Here is a 22,466-nt window from a genome sequence, read left to right on the forward strand (position 1 = left end):
GGCATTTAAGCAAGTGGCTCCCTCCAAAAAGCACTCTTTTGAATGGCTTTTTGATACATGATGTATGGATGGTTTGGTTCATCACCCACTTCACAAAAAAGGATCATCATAAATCAAGAGTTAACAATTTGAAGCAGCTGCCATAATAAATTGGTCCAAAGTTTCATCTGCAGTGACTCCTTAAAACCAGGGACTATTTTAATGTTTGCATGCCAAAGCTCTAACACTTATATAGACATATGATACCCAAAAGATACCAAGAAACTTCATGAGAGAATAGTGCTTCCTGGTAAGTAGTTTCAAGTATTAAGCCTCGTGCACCACAGTTTAATTATCTTAAGGCAGCTTGGTAACTCTTGCAATTCAACATGGTCCTGCAGAAGCAACTAACCTAGGGCCAGCAAATGCTACTAATAGAAAAGCTGCCTGAAAATAACAGGCCATCAGCCCAGCTTATAGTGTTAGAGCCTCTTAATGCTCAGAAACTTCAAACCAAGGAACATATGCGGCAGGGTTGAATGTCAAAATTGTAAGCAACTTTTGTTTAAAATTTAAGATTTTTATTCACTTTTTCCAATGGTTTGTTTTCCAGTGTGTTACAGTTTATTCCCTAAGTTTCATGGCACCATTAAAACCAGAAATAAAAGTAGGTAATTGTGTTTCTAGATATCTTTTCCCTACAATTTGCATTTCTATGTTTAATCCTCTGTGGAGTGTAAGAGAATCTTACAGAACAGCAGATAGGAAATGTCACTGTTGAACTTTAATTTTCATAGGAGGAGTTAATTTTTCCAGTCACAAATAAATCTGTGAAATTCACAAAAATTATACTCCTTTAACCCATTTGATAGTATTTACAGGCTTGACAGATATTTATAAATAGTATAATTCTTAATTTTTCAGATACACATATTGCAAATTCTGATTATTTACATTGTAACCCAGAAACAAATCCCTTTTCCATACAATACACACACATCTCCTGAAGTAGTGATTAGATTATGGTTCTGTTGCATTTTAGTGAAGTTCGTCATTTCAACATACACGTGAAAATATTGCAGTGGTCTACAACCAAACCAGGGAAAACACATCAACATTAACTGCTAATAAAACCATTTCTTGTGAAAAAAATCCAAAAGCAAGATATCAAGCTGTTCACCATGTTCAAAATGTACTTTTACATTCAAACTGTTGTTCACAAGTATTTGATGTAAAAAGGCCATACCAAGTCTGAATAAATTTTATCATTTAAATGGAAAATTGAAGTGTGTACATACAAATATTGTGTAGTCTCCTTAATTCTTATAATTGAAAGAACAAGGTACAGGCAGGAAAATTTTAAAAAATATGGTTTGTTGTATATTTTTTCTAAACACAGAGACAGCCTGACAACCTCCAATGGTAACTTCAAAAAAGGAGTACCCAAATGCAAACGTATATTTCTGATCCAAGAACTGAACTTATTTTAACTTTCAAAATCAAGTACTGACAACTTTATGGGAAATTTAGGGCTTGCTTTGCTCCCTCTAGAAGTAAAAATTCAATTGTTCTTAAGACATGAGAAAAGTAAATCAAGAATTAAGAGAGATACACAATGTTGGAACACACATACCACGCTTGTCAGACTTGGATTTTGGTTTCCTACTGCCTCCTGTATTAAAGATATTAAAAAACTATGGAAACAACCAAAAGTCTTCAGTGTTCCTGCAAAACTTGTTCATATGAGAGAGGCTGTTCAAAAGGCGGCATATCTCGCAAGAAGAAAATAACTGTAAGCCAATAACAGGAGTGAACTGCGGCTAGGATTATAGCAGTGAATTTTAGAGAAATGTGTATGTACAAAAATACATAGTTTGAGAGCTGGAAAAAGTTCTACACACAAGACTTATTTACAAGCGTTCGCTTTCACTTTCACACCAATAAAAACACATTTATTTTGTCCTTGGTTTTTGGAGCAAATTATACACAGACATTACATTAATTAGTTTAGTTTAGACTTTTTAAAATAATCATTTGTACAATAAATTTACAACTGAAAGATAATCAGTTGGTATGGTGTAACTGCAGTTTGCTGGACCAGAAGAGGTTCAATTATAGGACCTTAAATTTCCTCATAACCAGACTGGAAAAGCAGTCAAGAAATCCTTGCCTTTATTTGCTTGTTCTCAGATTACTCTAGAATAAGGTGCAGATATATATATGGCTCTGTAGTCAATAAGTTAACAGTAGTTGGGACAGGAGAAACAAACAAACTTTGGTTTTAAAAATATCAAGTGAAATATTGAATAAAAGTTATATAGTCAGACTCAATATAACAACTTCTAATAATTTAAATATCAGTTTTGTGGGGAAACTTTGATCAGTGAAGCTTTACTTCCAACTTAACCACTTATGTGCCACTTCATTACTTGCGTCATGGTGCATGCATGTGGTGTGTGAATGTGTTTCCTCAGCAAGCTTAAGGAATGGCTCTCTATACAATATCAATTAAAGGGTGTGAGGGGGCTAATAAGTTTCATATGTATCCCAAGGCACAGAAGAAGTTAAGTCTTCAAAAATATATATACACATTTAAAATCTTGTAGATAGCTGTAGGATTAAGATTACTATTATACAGAAATTTGGATAGTCACCCTGGTCCAGGAAACCAAACAGTTGTGTGACTAGAAAGGGCACACACTTCGGTCATTAACAGCCACACTGCAAGGCTTATTGTATGTCAACCTGAAATATTTGAACAGAAATCTAATTACTTCCAAAAAACAGCAGTACTGGAAGCTGCCCAAAATAAAGAGCAAACTGTAGTAAGCATCCTTTGTTTCACCAGCAGGATGAGAGAGTGAAAAAAAACAAAAATTCATGTTACATAAACACCCTAAAGTAGCAATATAAACCAGCTGATACAAGCATCACTGTACATTTAAATTGATACAATTGTCTGATGCTTCTAGGGCCAGGAAGAGTTGAGTTGCCATAGGCCTCATCATCATTAGAATGTTTCAGATGAAGAACAATCAGGTTATGATCCCTTAAAGTGCATTCAGTTTCAAGTCGCATGTGCTATCTATACACATGATAGCAGAGAGCTGTCATGTGACATTGACCTCCAGAATATGATCATCTTTACTGGGAATGACAAGGATTTGCATGCCAGAACTGGAGTTGAAGACCTGCCCAGATGAAAACGATTGCAGCCGGGGCATCGGCAAACCTTTGTGTTCTGTGCTGGCTGCCGAATGTATGCTGCCTCTGCTCTTTATGCTGCTGCTGTCAGCTTGATCATCCATATTCTTATCCACAGAAAGGTTATCGTTTTCAATCCAGCTATCTGTTTAACAACAAAAATGAAAAAGTTTACTCAGTGCCAACTAGAAAGAATCAGTCCTCACTGCATCATTTATTTACACAAACAGTTTAAAAGTGGGCTTTTACTGGAAGGAAGGGCGGGATACTACTACTACTACTACTACTACTACTACTACTACTACAAGACTGGAGAGAATTCTAAGCTGGGTAGTTTATGGCATCAGCTCCTGAAGAAAACTACCAATGGCCTGGGAGTGCTCCACTGGAGCAGTTCCTTTTCTCCCTACCAGCTAAAGACTTGGGTACCTGGAAGGAGAGGCAGAAGAGAAGGGCAGGCCAGGGAGCTCGTTCCGTCAGCTCCTGGAAAGACCAAAGACAATTCTGCTGTTTCACTGTCATGCTTCTTGTGTCTTATTTTTGTTTTATTAGTGTTTTGCTGAGTGCCTTGGCAGAAAGGCAGTAATATAAATGCAGTAAATAAAGTATTGCAGTGAATAGGGAAGCCCTAGTACATAAGATTTCTATGCACTTACTGGAACTCCCACAAGACCAAGAAACTGTTAAATCATAGTTCAAATATTTGCCAGTTCCAACCATAACAGCACTGAAAGCATTCCAAGGCAATGATTGCACATAATGTACATTATGCCATGCCATCAAACAATAGGAGAGATGGGAATGCAGGACTTTTGTATTAGTTCTGCTGAAAGACCAGCTATTACAACTCCTTTCTTGACTGTCATCTATCAGCAGCCATTTCACCAGGCTATGGGGGAGAGAGCAAGTGGGGGATGGAATTGCAGGGTCTCTCCATTGATCATCTCTGCTGAAAAACCAGCAATGTGTGACTCCAAATGTTTCCATTCCAACTGGTCATTACAAGAACTAACTAAAAAGCAATAACCTGAAGTGGAATTGTACATAGAAGTAAGATTCTATTGTTTTAGGTTGGACGTTTCCCAACCCTAATTTAAAGTTTCCCAACCTAATTTAAAACCCTTTAAATTAATACTTTCTTACCGGCATCGAGCTGCATTGAGTGAGCAGAGTGATGAGGGAGGTATTTAAATAGTCTAACATCAGGAAAAGGGAGGTATCCAGCAAAGAGCGGCATTACTTCCAGGTGGACTTTGTGGGTTGCTTGAACTGCTATTGGCATAGATATTACCCCTGAGCTCTTCCCACAGACTGCCCAGTTACTACTGTTGTCTACAACTGAAACAAAAGAGAAAACATTAATAAAAGCAAGCTGTTACTGAGACCCATTTTTCATGTACTCATTTGCACTACCATACAAGCCACAGCTATGAAGGCCATACATAAAATGCACGGGGGCGGGAAGTTCATTTAAAGCTTCATGAGACAGTGGGCGATGTCATACAAACAAAATGGTCCTTTGAAGATTTGACAGTACCACACTTCTTCATAGAATCATAGAGTTGGAAGGGGCCTTGTAGGCCATCGAGTCCAACCCCCTGCTCAGAGCAGGAAATCCACAGCTAGACCATCTCCCGCAGATAGCTGTCCAGCCTCTGCTTGAAGACATCCAGCGAAGGGGATCCCACCACCTCCCTAGGCAGTCGGTTCCATTGCCAAACTGCCCTTACTGTCAAGAAGTTCCTTCTAATGTCCAATCTGAATCTACGCTCCTGCAACTTAAAACCATTAGACCTAGTCCTGCCCTCTGGGGCAGCAGAGAACAAATCTGTACCCTCCTCTATGTGACAGCCCTTCAGGTACTTAAAGAGTGTAATCATGTCGCCCCTCAGCCTTCTCTTCACCAGACTGAACATGCCAAGTTCCTTCAACCTTTCCTCATAAGACTTGTTCTCCATACCGGCTATCATTCTTGTCGCCCTCTTCTGAACCCGCTCTAACTTGTCTATATCTTTCTTAAAATGAGGCACCCAGAACTGAATGCAGTATTCCAGATGAGGCCTGACTAATGCAGAATATAGTGGGACTATTACTTCCCTCAACCTGGAAACTATAGCTCTGTTTATTCATCCCAAAACCGCATCTGCCTTTTTTGCCGCAGCATCACACTGCTGGGTCATGTTCAACTTGCGATCCACTACAATTCCAAGGTCCTTCTCACACGCACTACTGCTAAGCCGGGTATGAGAAGGACCTTGGAATTGTAGTGGATCGCAAGTTGAACATGACTTCCATAACTCACTCTTGTGTTTTAAGTGAAAGGTATCTGACTTAAAAGAAATATTAGTGAAGTGAGAAAAGAGCAAGGGTCAAAGTGGGGAAGAGACTAGTTTTGGGAAGTGAAGATGGGAGCAAATAGCTAAAAAGACTTTGGACAAGCATTGCACTTAACTGTTTGGTCACAATGCTTGGAAGTACACCAAGGCTGATATCCACAGGAAAGATTTATCAGCACCCCAATTGTGGACTTAAGCTTTTGTTGTTACATGCCTTTAAGTCGATTACGACTTATTGCGATCCCATGAATCAGTGACCTCCAATAGCATCTGTTATAAACCAGCACCCCAATTGCTGACTGTTAAGCTATTGAAGTGAATATAGTTATTCAAGATATTGGGGGAAAACATCAATTCTTTAAGGAAATTAGAGCTACAGTCCTCCAAACACTTCTGGGAACCCAAGCAAGTAAGCGACATCATGCAGTCTGAGTATGCCTACCTTCGTACATTAGCTTTGTTGTACAGTAACCTTCCAATTCTGTTAATGCTTCATCTTTGTCCACATCCAGGAGGTCTGAAAGGCGGGTTATCGACACTTCCAGTGAGCACAACGAGCCTGTTTTACAATATTCTGCCCCCAATGGGGGGGAAATCTCAGCTTTCACATTATATAATGTCTGGCAGGAGCACAATGATATTCATAGTCATTACATACAGAAGGCTAAGCTTTTTCACAATTAAACTGATTAGGAAAGAAAATCTATCTACCCCCTACTTCTCCATAAAAATTGGATCAAGCCACAAAATCTAGGAAGAAATCCTGAAATTCAAATCCATATTGTAAAAAAATACTCCTGATGCTGAACTAGTAGAACACATTACATTCATCATATGATGACTTTCCTGAAATAACCTGGCAGCTGCTCCAGACTGAGATTGTAACATCTAGAATGGCTTACCACACAGGTCCCTGCTATCACGTAAGAATCTCTATGATACCATTAACCACAACGAGAAAGTCCTGCAATGGCACAGGAATGCCACACAATTGTGAAAATTGGGGGATAAGCCCCTCCAGATACTGCAGTAACAGTCACTTGCCAAGCAGTGACCTTCAAGTAGTCTCAAGTGTGGCTACTGCCAAGCATAAACCAACCCTTCTAATATTCCAGTATTACAATATTGAATTTATTTTACTTTCCCCCAACGTAATCCACAATGAGATTGCTTGTTAATGGCAAGAAGTATATAAATATTGTTAAATAAATAGATTTAATATCCCCCCCCCATCTTTTAATGTGCATTTCTTGAGTCTGCCTGTTTCCACTCTGGAGAATCTTCAACCTATCTAATCTAGTTATTCTACATCAAGGTAGGAGAAACTTACAAAAAAGTTTTCCAACTGAAATTCATAAGTGTACGGCTTCAGAGAAAGTGAGTGCTCTTCAGAGGGTGCTGAACAAAAGTTCACTGAAAACTGGCATTGCAAAAATGAGGGAAGCTCTTTTGTCCACTTTAGTTCCCATACAAAAAATACTGCTTGCTTAGTGTGGATATGCTGAAAGAGAGTTTTTAAATCAATACCATGGTTAAGAATTTGTCATTAGTCACCCTAGTGCTAACTAGCAAAGGATGAATAATACGTTTTTACAAATTATGTTGCAATATTTTTGCTCTCAGCTATTCCAGTTTTGATTATTTTTTACGTTTTGTTAAAATTCAGGCTCTGTAGTATGGGGGTGGACAGCATATTCTTCACTTGAACTGCATGCAGCAACCCCTACCTCAAGGCTGAATATGTCCACTTTATCATCTCCACAGTCTGTACAATGATGGCTTCTAACATGAAGCATGAAAATATAATCACATCTAGTAGTTTATTCAGAACCCTCGATCCCTCCCATTGGTTTTATTTAAAACAAAACAAGTTTATAACTCTTAACACTTGCCTGAAAAATAAGTATTTTCACTTGGCTGCATCAGAGTGGGAGACAGTGGCTGTGTTTGCACATCACAGGAAGCCATAAATGATGGCCAGCTGTGCACAAGTAAAGTTGTGCCCACTTCACTCCCCCTGGCTCGCACTTGGGAGAAAACAAACCAGGAGTCTTGGCTTAGCATGACATCTGAACCAGGAATTGTAGTTTGCTTCACTCCCAATAAACCATGATCCCCGCTTCTGACGTAATGCTAAGCTGCAAATTGTGATTTGTCTTCTCCCAGAGCAAGCAGGAAGAAGCAAAGCAGGCATAATTTTGGTTGTGAACTGTAAAGCCATGGTTTATGATGCGAGAACGCAGCCAGTGAGGCTCCCTCCATCAGTTTGGCTGGGACTTGTCATGAAATTGTAGCATGGTTCAGAATGGTTACTGTAACATGGCTCTGATGCAGGGAAATGTGGGGATTTCATCTTGGGAAGAGATGGGACTCTGAGAGGAAAACTTTTAAGTTTCGTTTCTCAGCTGCCGCTAATTAAGAGGCTTGAGAAGCAGCACCTGTTTATCTCTGCTATCTGATGACAGCCTGGTACTCAAGGACAAGCAGGCCTGAGAACAGTTGAGATTGGGGGAAGGAGGGGGCCCATTAGGTGCGAAAACTGAAGAAGCTTTGGGAAGCATTACCTCATTAGAAAGCCCCCTGATTGGCTAAAATACTATGCACTGTTGCTGGGGATTTTTCCTTAAGTATAGGGGGTGAAACCTATAGCCTTTGTTCCCGTGGGTTCCATCTAGACGGGTGGTTACCTGAGTGGGGTTCCACTGCCTTCACTACCCAACTTATGCCTCTCTGGGGAGAGGTTAGATTTACAAACAACTACCTCTTCAAAGTAGAATAGGATAGTTAGATTTGTTATTTTGGTTGTGTCTGAAGTCTCTTATATGTTTTAAGGACTGTTTTGCTGCTATTTAATTGTGCACTTATATTTTATTCTATAAAGCTACTTATTTACCCATGTGTGTTCATTGCAGGAGGGCAAGCTTGGCTCTGAATTTGGTTTCTTGGCCACTGACCACAGACTACAGTGTTTTGGGTTTGCCTGGGGCTTCAGGACAAGAAGTGCCTGTCTGGCTCTTGTCTTTGGAAATCCCTAATAGAACTACTTCTGGGCTCTGGGTTTCCCCTAACTCAGAGTTGTTGTTCAGCTTAAGGGGTGGTGGCAGCCTATCTCCTACCTTGCAGGGTTGGTGTTGGTTTGCACAGCCTTGGCAAGGGGGATTGGTTGGTCAGGATCAATTACCCAGGGTGGGGAATTGGGTCCTGGAAATGCACCTGGCACCTGCAGGGTGGCTGAGGGCATGACAGGACCAACTGCCAAATGGTTTTCTCCCTCCTAAAACTGTCTCCTGCAATTGCTATTCCACTATTTATTGTGCAGGACTTGGAATTTATCTATTATTCTCTTTATTTTGTATGATGTCATTTAGATTGTAAGGCATTATTTAGACTGTAAATGCACTTGCAGAAATGTGATATATAAATATAGTAAATAAAAATGAAGAACAGTCACCCGTTTCTCTCAAATGGTCCCTTCTTTGTTCTTAAACTATCGTTTTCCATGTTGTTAATTTTTTGTCCACACAGCCAATGAGTAGTGTTAAGTTGCAGTTCATGCTACTTATTTAACATGCTTATTGGAAATAATAGATGTGAGAAAGTTTACCTGTTCAGCCTTGGAGTTTAGACATTCAAGACTTAAATCTGTGCCAATCCCAGAACTTATGAGACTACTGTCAGATAACTGAAAAGAGATTTCTGACATGTTCTGCATGCAAACCTGTATATACTTCCTAAAAATAAAAAGGAAAACGCAAATGTTAATCTTGCAAAGAGCTATTTTGATATGTATTTTATTTTGCCTATATATTTTTTTACAGCTAGAAGGGCTTAAACAAGATAGAAAATGAGAACTCTCAAAGTACAGTATTCATAGCACTGTTTAATCATGCTAAATTTACATTTAAATTAAGCACACCATTATATTCCAAGTATAAATTATCTAGTCTAGATTTTAGGTTACTCTCCTATTTGAAAGGGTGAAAGAAAAAAAATACCCCACTATATCACTGCAATTCTACACTTAAGTTCAACTGAATTCAATGGGGCTTATTTCCAGGTAAGCACATCTGGGATTGAAGCCTCAAGCACAAAAGAATGGGGGAACATAAGCCAGGTCTGAGTAAAAAGATGTTCAAAACTCCTTACCCATTCATATTGTGTTAAACTATAACTGTGATAAAACATGTATTTGTGATGAAATAAGAAAGAAAGTTTGAGTATGTTACCTTTTGCCAGCTGATAGTAAGGAATGTTTGGCCATAAAAGGTATACTGAATGTAAGTGCAATAATGGTAGAGTAAATTGACCATGGACAATCAATGGTTACCTGCAGGAAACAGAATAAAAATATTATCCAAGTTATTTATTAAACATTTATTTTTTGTAATTTCAAATAGCTGTAATATTTCCTAAGTGTATCTTGGTGGGAGGGGGAAGAGAACATAGCTAAACAAAATCAGAGCCTTTTTGATACAGATTTTTTCCTTGCCACTCTACAGTTACTATACACCTGGCAGATGAAAATTGCTTTATAGCAAGGTAGTTGGAACAGGAATGAAATTACGGAGCTTGCAAATAATTTGAAGACTCTTCTTCAGGAGATTATGTTTGTGTACTTCAAGAACAAAAAGCAGCCGTTAAAATTGGTGCATTACTGAGAATATTACAGAAATACTGTACTTTAACATTAGCACTCTGTGTAGTAAGGCTGTGTAGTAAAATCATTGAAATGTTAATATAAACAAAAGCTGCAACATGAAACACAAAATATAGCATCTCACAAAGGAAGCCACTATTTTCAAGAGGATTATTAAATATTACTGACAGCACATTTTAATTAACCATTTTAATATTCTATGGCTAAAACTTTCTTATTCATGTTTGCTCACTTTTTGGTCAATTGTAGCCATGCAACTGTAAGATGTCTCCTTTTCTTTTCTTTTTCTCTGAAGCTGTTTACTAACTAGGTTCTCATTTTCCATTGGACATATTGGAGTTGACGGTAAATACAAAACTTCAAGCTCAAAGGCAATCACGTGATAAGCAGGAACCATTGGCAAGCTGATGCTGGTGATTTTCTCAGATGACTGAATTGTTAGTGATGCCTCCGATGCCTTTTCTACAATAGCATGAAATATAAATTAACTTCTATCATTAACAATCTTCACTTCACTCAAACAGATGGTATTTCTCCAGGAGAAAACGTGGCATTGCATCTGAACCAACAAAGCACCCTGAAGTTTACTGTAAGATAGCATTTGGGGACTCTCAGGACAGGTAGAGAAGAGGGAAACTACACAAGCCAAGGTTTACCTTATGCCTGGTATGAACTCTAAACTATTGTTAACACAAACCATGGCTTGGTCTGGCATTTGAATTAGTCCACTAAAGACATTTTTGTAGGTGTTTTTGACATAGTCAGATAATGACATTTCTTTGAGGTAAGCATAAATGCAATTTTTGGCCAGCATCATTATGTAAACCAATCCAATACTTGAGGTGTAATTTTGAGACTCAGGTGCACAGCACACATACGTTTATTTAGTGGTTTTCCATTAGCAGCTCAGGAACATCTGCTCTGTGCTAAAGTAATAAACCTCCTTGAATTTAAAAAGCAATTTAGGAAGGTTTGACATAAGGCCCGTTATGACAAAAATGTCACTTGGAAAAATATAAGTTTGCATCCAGTGCTGCGGTTCTGCTCGTGCAACGCAAGTCCCCCTTCCTCTCCTCCTCTTATAGTGCCCTGTGCACCCTCAAAATCTGCTCCAGAGAGTTGAGGGACCTTCCAGAGCAGATTGGGATGGGAGAGGAGAGAAAGGGGAAGTCCTGTTGTGCTAGTAGAATTCCACTTGTGGAGAGTTGGATACAACCCAGAGTACTTGAAGGAGGTTACCTATTAGAATCTATCACACCAAATTTCCTTTCTTATACTGTGATGTGTAAGCCATACTCTGGGATTTTACATCAGAGACCTGCTAATGAAGTGCTTAGAATAACTGATGCATTCTTCTAAATCATGGATGTGAAGAAAAATTCTAATTTTGGAGAGTGCTGAGATAGAGAAAATGAATTTCTTGAGATAACAATTCTGCTTGGAATTGCTAAGGCTAAAGACTGCTTCCATGGGAAATTTTCCTGTTTTCAAACTGTATGCAAGGAAGAAACTCTGAGAACTAAAAAAATTCTACATACTACATTGTATCAGCTTTCTTATTTATATTATTTATTTTTTAAAGTACTTAAATACCGTCCTCTCGCAAAACATCAAGGCAGCATACAGCAACATTAAAACATTTTAAACAATACAAAACAATCATTAAAATGACTGGCTACTCAATTTTAAAAAAAACATCTACATAGTCCTGTTGGCACAAAAAAGTCTTCAACAGATACCTGAAAGTCAAAAGCGAGGATGTCTGCCAAATCTCTGTTGGAAGAGTGTTCCACAGAATGGGACTGGCAACACTAAATGCCTGACTTCTAGTTGAGGCCAGTCAGGCCTCTGTAACACAGGGAACAACTAAGAGTTCCTCTGGATGATCTCAGTAATCGGGCTGGGGTATAAGGGCTCAGGTGGTCCTTAAGGCATCCTGCCCAAGTTGTTTTAGGGCTTTATATATCAACACAAGAAACTTGAACTTGGCCCAGAAGCATATGGACGGCCAGTGCAGATGTTTCAGCAGGGGTGTCACATGCTGTCTGCCCTCATCAGCAGGCTAGCCACCGCATTCTGCACCAGCTGGCACTTCCAGACCAGGCCCAAGAACAGCCCCACAGAGCGCATTGCAGTAATTCTTGAGGCTGTGGTCATCAAAAGCTTAAGCATATTATAGTAAAGTAGATTTAAGAAGCAACTATAAAATAGGGGGCTATGTTCTTACATGTACAATTGCCACTTTGCTTGTCTGGCATTTTTATAACGCAGCTGCAGCGATTTAATTTGGTATTTCCTCAAAAAACTAAAATTAGGGCAATATAAAACTACATACCCTTCGTGTTTGAGTAAACCATAGCTTTACTCTCCGGATGGTACAAGATTGGCATGGCATCAGCATTACTAAGCTGTAGTGCATCTCCATTCTTTATAGTATAATGGCCAGTAGTCACTGTAAATTTTACCTTCTGAGGGATTCCAGCCAAAAGACTGTCTGGAAAAAAAATGAAGTGGTGGTGAAGAGAAACAATTAATTCTGTTGTCCCAGACAGGTACAATGGCTATGTTGGGATGATTAAACCTTGGTTTAATAAGCCAGGATATGAACAAGCTGTGTGCACCTGCACACAACCCCTTTGCTCTTAATTTGCTTCTCCATTTGTGCAAGGAGGGAAACATGCTAGGAAACCACAGCTGGCCATGGCTGCATTACATCTCATTTGAGAAACTGTGGTTAATAGCTGCCCAACAAGTCAGAATATGAAGCAATAGTTTAAAGTTGGCTTCCAGATCTTGACTTGTTTGGAATCCATTAGCAATCATTTCTGGTTCAGAGAGACATAATGGGAAGCTTGATTAGCTGCAGCTTCCTGTTTGTTCACTTGAAGGAAGGAGCAAAGTGGGAGCAAAGGTGTTGCATGTGGACATATGAAACTCGCACATATTTTAGCCTATTAAGCCAAGATTTGACCTTCCAAACATGGCCAATGAGTTGATAATTGATTACCATTGCTTTTTGTGTGTGTGAATAACTCACAATCTTTTTCTGACCTATGCTCATGCCAGTCAATTTATTTGCAAGGATGGACAAATTAGCCTATTTCCATCTCATGTCAACTTCTCATATGCACAGTAACAGGTTCGTGCTGTCTTGTTTATGTGTGGATTTTTAAAAATCCAAAAAAAATCTGCAGAGTTCTACTAAAACAATATACTTAAGACGTGATCTGCTGGCTGTCTTCTTTCTTTTAAAATATTTTACAGCTGTTTACAGCAGGTACTAACTCCACTATGTCCACACAGTAAAAAAAAAAAAAAAGTCTTTGAAAAAGGTTACAGGAAGCAACTGTACACCATAACATTTAGTCCCTTCCTGGGGAATTCTGCAGGGGAAATAGATAGCTGCCCGCATGTACTGAAGGCTACCAGTGATAAAGCATGGGAAAAGATTACTGTACCCATGTGCATATCGGTTCATAGATTCTGTGGACTCATCCACATATCTATGTGCTTGGCTCGGGGGGGGGGAGGCGCAAAATGGGTAAAGTTGCTCCCAAATATGAGGTCAGCAGGAATCCTCCAATTGTTTTGAAATTATAAAGATTTTCAAATTCAATGGATTCAGTTGTGCAGTAAACTCCCACCCCACCCAGCCTCATGACAGCTTCACTAGGAAAGCCACATTTCAAGATCTTCCCTCATTGAGCTCTTTTACGTAAATGAGAAGCTGAGTAGTTTTGTGCATTAGAGATAGCTCAAACCGCTTCCCAAAAACTGAGGAATAAGAAGCAAGGCATACATTCCACAACTTTTCACATCCTAGGATGTGTTCAGATATTGCAACATTGGGCTGGAAACAACAGAATGAAATTCAACAGGGATAAATGCAAAGTTCTACACTTAGGAAAAAGAAACCAAATGCACAGTTATAAGATGGGGGATACTTGGCTCAGCAGTACGACATGTGAGAAGGATCTTGGAATTGTCATTGATCACAAGCTGAATATGAGTCAACAGTGTGATGTGACTGCAAAAAAGGCAAATGCTATATTAGGCTGCATTAACAGAAGTATAGTTTCCAAATCGCATGAAGTACTAGTTCCTCTCTATTCAGCACTGGTTAGGCCTCATCTTGAATACTGTGTCCGGTTCTGGTCTCCCCACTTCAAGAAGGATGCAGACAAACTAGAAAGGGTTCAGAGGAGGGCAACAAAGATGATCAGGAGACTGGAAACAAAGCCCTATGAAGAGAGACTGAAAGAACTGGGCATGTTTAGCCTGGAGAAGAGAAGACTGAGGGGAGATATGATAGCACTCTTCAAGTACAGGAAAGGTTGTCACTCACAGGAGGGCCGGGATCTCAATCATCCCAGAGTGCAGGACATGGAATAATGGGCTCAAGTTGCAGGAAGCCAGATTTCGACTGGACATCGGGAAAAACTTCCTAACTGTCAGAGCCATACAACAATGGAACCAATTACTTAGAGAGGTAGTGGGCTCTCCGACACTGGAGGCATTCAAGAGGCAGCTGGACAGCCATCTGTTGGGAATGCTTTGATTTGGATTCCTGCATTTAGCAGGGGGTCGGACTCGATGGCCTTGTAGGCCCCTTCCAACTCTACTATTCTATGATTCTATGATATTGTTGAAAACTATCAGAGAAGAACTGTAGTTCTAGCAGCAAAGTCAATTACCCTCACCAAGTTAAATATACATAACAGTTTGTCTCCAAAGCACCCAGGCCCTGGACATCTAATTACTCATGACATAAGTAACTGTTCTTCAAGGTAATGAGCATATCATTTACAACAGCAGCTAGCTGACAAACTTTTATTTTAAAAGATTTATAGACTGCCCTTCAATAAAACTATCAAGGAAGTACACAAAATATATTTCACTGAAATTAGTGTATTTCAAAATGTTAAGCATTTATATTAAGTGGCTCTTGTTGCAAGCTAGTTATGCAGAATTTAGCCTTCCAAATTAGTTCACAAATTACATAACATATTTCAAACTGGGCAGTAGAGACAATATAGCAAGAGAAATTAACATGTACAACTTCAAACAAATTTACCTACCAGTACATGGTTCCACTTTTAGCTGTGGCTCCTGACAGTACACATCATACTGCACAATTGGGTAAATATGAGGAAGAGCAAACTGCATTTTGCCCACTGAAATGCATAACTGCCTGAGCGTGTATGTTCCCGGATCTTTGCCCTGTGAGAAATTTAAAAAAAAATATTTGAGGACTTTTAGGGTTTTTACCAAAAGGCCGTTTGACAGAACATTTGGCATTTCTGTAAATTGCCTTGAGACATAGTGATTTATTATTAATAATAACAAACATCTGTATACAGAAAAAGCTGGCATTAAACAGCTTTTAGGCACTAAGACAAAGACTTTCCTCTTCTGCAGGGCATTTCATTATTATTTTCTGGTGGGCATTTGAATTGGTTTCCTTTGCGCTGGTTATGATACACAGATTTTCTTGTTTACATGTGTTTTGCTTTTCAAATTGTATTGATTATTTCACTGGTTGCTATTATCTTTGTTTTAAATTCTTGTATTTTTTTATAAACGTTTATTTTATACTATAAGTCAACTTGAGTTTATTTTTAGTAGAAGGCATCTAAAATATTGAATAATAATGAATAAGTTAATATAAACAGCATATAATTATGCAAAATAAGTTGTATATCATGTCCATGTGGCTATTGGTATGCCCAGACTTTGTGTACAGAATAGCAAGTGTCAGAATGGCTTCACATGTTCCATTATTAAGATGTCTTTTTTTTCTACATATAGTTGAGAGCACCACGCACACAACTCCTGCATTATAAACGCACATCCTTAGAATCAGCTCCAAATCATTGTGGGGTATGTACAACAGAAAGAAACCATGTAACTTCAAGGTTATTTAATTTTATTTTTCTACTACTGGTACCCAATAAAACCATTTATACAAATTTGAAAAGGTTGATTTACTTCAAAAATAGTGAAGTGCAGTTTATTTAAGTACGCTGGCATGCAGTCTGTTTTGTGGCACAAATCCGTATATATTTTCCCCAAACAGGTGATAAAACTCCTAAGCAACAATTGTTCTCAGCTATGCTGTTAAGAGATTATTGTTTGTGGTATTTTCAGAACATCAGCCAATATCTGTATTTATGGCTGGTGTAGAGCAGTCAGTGAAACTACCACTTAAATCATTTTCATGAACTTTGTGGTAATATATTAATGCAGAACTCATTTATTTGCAATTCCTATCTGCGGCCAGGAGGTAGCTAACATGTAATTGAATGATACCACTACTAAAATTACTGAATGGTGTACCACTTTAACTACTACTGGCAAAAGCTATATATTTTGTCCTTTGGCAAAATTTCAGCTTGCTACCACTGGCCTCAGACAACAAATACAATATAGTCAGTCAATCTTGCACAGAAGTTCTGAAACATAAGAAGGGAAGATAAAAGACCTGCACTCTGTGCATAACAATGCTTGGACAAGACAGGTTTCTAATGAATCATGACCATTGCCCTCAGGCGCTGGGTTTTTTTTAAGCTAACTGCACTTTTAAGAGTTATAAATCTTTTAAAATAAGGTTATATGATCTCACGATAGTTAAAGAATAATAATTTTTAAGTGTTTCAAATTAGTCAGTTTTGAGCAATGTTATTCTTGATGGATAGGCAGTTACCACAGGGAAAGGCGTAGGAGTGGTGCAAGGCCAGGCCTTAAAGAAGGAATCCTTCCTGGGTGGAGTAACAGGTAAAGGGAACAGCAGGCCACAACCCGAAGACCTACGAGACTGAGCACAGGAAGCAGAAAGAAGCTCTGCCAGAATGGGGTTGGAATTTGGAGGAGGTACTCAGAAGCAGCAAAACCCAATCCCTATTCCCTTATCCCTATGTAGGAAAAAAATGAAGCACATCTATCATTCTGCTTGATCCCAGGGCAAGGAGGAGCTGCCGGCAAGAATTCTCACATGTAGCCTGGGCATTCAATAATTCTTGCATGTGGCCCCTAGCTTTGTACACACATGTATGGGTCCTTGTAGGGGGCAGCAGCAGAGCCCCCAACATCATGCTTGCACCAGGCCCCATAAATCCTCTGGGTGGACCTGCAAAACTGACCATGGGGAGGGAGGCACCAAAGGCACTCCTCGCCCAAGGAGCTATTTATCCCAGGGCCAGCCCTTCATACATTGCCTGGCCCATTTTAGACAAATCAGCTAATTTATAGCAAGTGACAACTGACAAAAAGTGAGCAATCTACCTCTCCTTCCTCAAAATTCGTGTACATATGAAATTCAAGACATTGTGGTACTTAGAACACTTGAACGGGGCACTGATATGCTAGGTTTTCACATATAGGCAATTCTTATTTTGAGGGATGTCACCAGGCTGCTGTCTAATTCTCAAGCCATACTATACACATTTTTACTGGGCATACAAACACACACACACAGAGCACAATTTATTTCTTGAAGCGTTCACTACTACAAGGATTTCAAATTGGTATAAGTAGTATAAATGCTGCAAAAGTGTTACTACTATCTTAAATGTTTTTTCAAACCCACTGGTCTAGTTTGCATGATTGTATCTTAAGCTTATTGAAGCCAAACTTGCATTAGCCTTTTCCCCATGCATGCAGCCCCTTTGGTCTTCTCATTACAGAAGCCACAATCAAACCAAGATGCCTATAATTATCGATAGTTTCCTGTTTTGTCAGAAGTGGGAAACTATGGTTTAATATTCTAGCTTGTCTTAAAGCTGGTAGCAACTGTTTCCTCAATTACACAAAATGTGACATGATGGTTCAAGATTTCTTGGACTGATTGCTGCTTGTCAAAAAAAGGAAGAGCAAAGGGGCTGCATGTACAAAGAAAAGACTTGTCCATATCTCAGCTTAAGATAGGATTGAAATTGTTGAACAATATCATGAGAAGTGTCACATGAAGAAGAGTCATATTTAATTAGAGAAACAGCAATATACAGTGTGTGTGTGTGTGTGTGTGTGTATACACACACACACACACACACACACACACACCCCTTTCCTAAGGGCTAGTCCAAACATTCATTCTAGAACTAAACTACTACATTTAGTGGGGAATGGGTTCAGGCTCCCAGAGCATTTCACCTGCCATGAAACAAATGCTGTCACATATGAGCAGGCGCAAACAATAAATGTACAATGACTTGCACAAGTAGTCACACCCTTGACCAATGCTCTCATATTACTGAATTACAAATGGTACATTGTAATTTCGTTCTGTATGATATTTTATTTTGAAACACTGAAACTCAAAATCAATTATTATAAGGCGGCATTGGTTTTATGTTGGAAATGCTTGTAAGAAACATAAAGAACTGAAGCATGTTGCTTGCATAAGTATTCAACCCCTGTGCTATGGAAGCTCCCACTTTACACAGATGAAAGAAACTGCCCTATTGAGGACACAATTACCTTACTGCTAGCCTCCACCATTAAGTTGCTGTCACATTGTCAGGATAAAAACCCCACTGTTGAAGAATCATTGGTCAGGCTGTGGAGCTGAAGGAAAATGAAGACCAAAGAGCATTCTACAGAAGTGAGAGATAATGCAATATAAATGCATAGATTAGGAAAAGGGTACAAAGTAATATTCAAGGGTTTGGATATCCCAGTAAGCACAGCTGGATCAATAATCAGGAAGTGGAACCTGCATCACACCACCCAGGCACCGCCAAGAAAAGGCCGTCCCTCAAAACTCAGTGCTTGAACAAGGAGACTTGTGAGAAAAGCCAGAGAGAGGCCAACAATCACTTTGAAGGAGCTACAGAGTTCAGCGTCTGGAAGTGGCATAATGGTGCACCAGTCAACCATATCAGTGCATAACACTGGCCTGTGTAGGAAGGTGGCAAGAAAGAAGCCGCGACTCAAAAAGTACCATCTGAAAGCACATCTGGAGTTTGCCAGAAAGCATGAGAGTGCCCCAGCTGCAATGTAGGAAAAGGTTTTGTGGTCAGGTGAGACCAAGCTAGAGCTTTTTGGGCAAAATTCAAAGTGCTATGTGTGGCACAAAGCAGGGCTGTGGAGTGGGTACGCCAAACCTTCAACTCTGACTCCATTTTTCTACTGTCCGACTCCGACTCTATCCAAAATTGCTTCCGACTCCAACTCCACAGCCCTGCAAAGCGCTATAAATGTCTTTTTAAATTGGAAGCTCGCATAGGAGCATTTTTATTGCTGCCTGAATATGCGCTGATCTTGGCATCACAGCATTTGTCTTCATCTGGGTCCTGTGTCATGCACTGACACACAAAATGTTTTCCATCTTGAGTTATGGTGAAATGCTCAAATACAGCTGACTTCATGAGAAGCTTCTTTGAAGTTGTGAATTTATATTTTAAAAAAATTGTCAATCAAAATTTATTTTGAAGCCGGAGTCGGTACATTTCTACTGACTCCGACTCCACCCAAAATTGCTTACGACTCTGACTCCACAGCCCTGGCACAAACCTAACACTGCCCATGCCTCAAGACACACCATTCCTACAGTGAAATATGGTGGTGGCAGCATCATGCTGTGGGGATGCTTCTCATCAGCAGGGACTGGGCATCTTGTTAAAATTGAAGGAAGAATGTATGGAGCAAAATACACGGAAATACTGCAAAAGAACCTGCTTCAGTCCACTAAAAAAACTGCCGCTTGGGAGAAAATTCACTTTTCAGCAGGACAATGATCCCAAGGCACAAGGCCAAAGTAATGTTGGAGTGGCTCAAGAACAAAAAGGTGAATGTCCTACAGTGGCCCAGTCAAAGTCCTGATCTCAATCCCACTGAGAATCTGTGGGCTCTTTGAAAATTGCGGTCCACAAGTGACATCCAACCAACCTGAATGACCTATAGCGAATCTGCCAAGAGGAATGGGCCAAAATCCCTCCGACACTGTGTGCAAAGCTGGTACATACCTACCCCAAAAGACTTAAAGCTTTTATTGCAGCGAAAAGTGGTTCTACCAAATATTAATGTGTGTGGGTTGAATACTTATGCAAGCAACATGTTTCAGTTTTTCATAGTTCTTACATACATTTCCCAACATAAAACGAATGTCACCTTACAATAACTGATTTTGAGTTTCAGTGTCCAAAATAAAATATCAGAATGAAATTACAATGTTTCATTTGTAATTCAGTAATATGAGAGCATTGGTCAGGGGTCTGACTACTTTGGCAAGGCACTGTATGTATGATTTGCCCAAATATGCTTCTGCCTCTTTAGGGGTTAGAAGAACCTCAAATATCAAGCGAACTGTGCACTCATTTTAATGCACAAGCATCCAGATCATACGTAAACATAGCTGTGTGGTGCTGAACATGCTCAAAGTATTGACACTGAGGCCTGCTCCTCACCATACATAGTTTAGTGCTGTGACCGATGTCTAAAATAGCCCTATGGCTACATCATGTCTGCCTTTAAATGTATATCATAGTTAATTTTTGAAGTATTAATCCTATGTTAGAGAAGAGTCAGTATCAGAAGTAAGCGCAAATGAGTGGTGAATATTAGGAGCTATAAGCACAAAAATCATAAAAAATATTTTTCCCAAAATCCATGCTGCTACCCCGAAAGCCTCAATATATTAAAATGAAGACCTTTTAATGTTTCCATATCAGGGGTCATCAACCTTTTGGGATTCAGAAGGGACATTTTGAATGTTGAGAAAGCTTGTGGGCACCAGTCACAAAATGGCTGGCATGGAGTAACACAAAATTAGAGAGTATAGTCACTGCTGCTCCCCACCCCGCAAACAACCTCATGCTTGCCGTGGGAAGTCAGCCATGGCCTATTGTTACCGATTGTGGAGATCACACAATACTGATTTCCCATGTGCACACACACACACACACAATCTGTTGCTGTCTGTTAATGGAGCATTCCGCAGTATCAAGAAAAACATACAAGGTAGCCATACCACACTCACTCTTGCACACAGCATGCACACGCACACTCATCTCTCTCTCTCTCTCTAACCACAACACACACTCCCCCCATATATACCACATACATATCTCCCTCTATTACAGTCCATACACATACATAACTCTCCCTCCTCACCTCTCTCTCTCTCACAGACACCCTTCTTCATCTCTCTTTGCTCAAGTGCATCTCTCAATCACACAAACATACTTGAACACCCCCATACACATCCAGAAAAGTCCCTCCACGGGTAAAGGAAGTGCCTGCCATTTAAAGTGTGTGTGTGTGTGTATAAAAGTTGGCAATCCCTGTTCTAGATATTATTCTGTAGAATAATGCCCTGTAAAAAGTTCACCACCTTAAACATCTTACAATTACTTCTGAGCAAGTTTCACTAAAACCATAAAAACTTACCTTTCTGTAGGTTGTTTAACAATGAATCACAGTAGTTGGGAGAGAAATGGATTAACTCCAGCAAATTAGTTTTAAGGTTTTAAACTTTAGAGGAGCAACAAGAACTGAAAATAACGTGTTAAAATATTTTGCTAACAGTAATCCTAGATTCCTACAGATAAGTGTCACAGAACCAGCCAGGAAAAAAAACTAGACAGACATCCTGGCTAGAAGCCTTTCTTCTAAATAGGTCAAGGCCAGGCACAAGAAGGGCTGAAGGAGGAAGCAGCTGAGATGCAAATTTCAGGTAAGGGACCAATACTGCATTACAGCTTGCCTTCCATAAAAACATACCTGGGTTCTGAAAGTTATTTTATTGACCCCTGGTTCCAGTATTAAGTTGCTACATTTTAAAACATGGGCACCATCCTCCAGAGTTAGCCCCATGGGAATTTCCAAAGAAGAGCTGCTCTCCTGCCTTCGCAACAGCATGTGCACATTTTTGCAGATGATGCCTGTTGTGTTCAAGGAATTATCCGAGGGACTCCTTTCATACATCTCATACAACTCCAACATCGGCAAGCTACTTCTTGATAGAGAGAGACCTACAACCTCATTCGGAAAGCTGATAATACCATTGGAAGTCTTGTGTTTTGTAAGCCACTCAGCTGTCTTCCGGTAGCTATTTTTTTCAATGCTGAAATGGACATTAATAGCAACCTGATCCACTTTCACTGGGGTGGGCATCTGATTTGCCAACGTCAGTTCAATAGACAGGGTTCCACCCACATGAACCACAGCATTAGGAGGGTCAAAATGTAGATTCTTCAGCTGGGCAAAGGAATGCATAGACAGTATAACTTTCTGACCTAGAAACAAACATAAAATAGGATTTATATTAAACTCTATTGACCATATAAGTGTAA

The 22,466-nt window shown here is 39.5% G+C and overlaps 1 protein-coding gene across 3 annotated transcripts in view; it reads right to left on the reverse strand.

The window, feature by feature from the left end:
• Positions 1–542: 542 nt before the first annotated feature.
• Positions 543–22,466, reverse strand: part of TRAPPC10 (trafficking protein particle complex subunit 10) — an 83,069-nt gene continuing 61,145 nt past the window's right edge. The window contains exons 14-23 of one of the 3 annotated variants that reach the window (XM_061627517.1): positions 21,895–22,409; positions 15,255–15,396; positions 12,512–12,670; positions 10,409–10,638; positions 9,746–9,846; positions 9,124–9,250; positions 6,850–7,020; positions 5,962–6,139; positions 4,327–4,521; positions 543–3,328 (exon numbers count right to left, since the gene is read on the reverse strand). In XM_061627517.1, the coding sequence (XP_061483501.1) occupies positions 3,090–3,328; positions 4,327–4,521; positions 5,962–6,139; positions 6,850–7,020; positions 9,124–9,250; positions 9,746–9,846; positions 10,409–10,638; positions 12,512–12,670; positions 15,255–15,396; positions 21,895–22,409 (2,057 nt within the window). In that variant the 3' untranslated portion in view covers positions 543–3,089. The remainder of the gene's footprint in view (positions 3,329–4,326; positions 4,522–5,961; positions 6,140–6,849; positions 7,021–9,123; positions 9,251–9,745; positions 9,847–10,408; positions 10,639–12,511; positions 12,671–15,254; positions 15,397–21,894; positions 22,410–22,466) is intronic. The other 2 variants (XM_061627518.1, XM_061627521.1) reach the window with 2 other exon arrangements.

Source organism: Rhineura floridana, chromosome 5 (genome assembly GCF_030035675.1).
Source record: "Rhineura floridana isolate rRhiFlo1 chromosome 5, rRhiFlo1.hap2, whole genome shotgun sequence".
Lineage (NCBI taxonomy): Eukaryota > Metazoa > Chordata > Lepidosauria > Squamata > Rhineuridae > Rhineura > Rhineura floridana.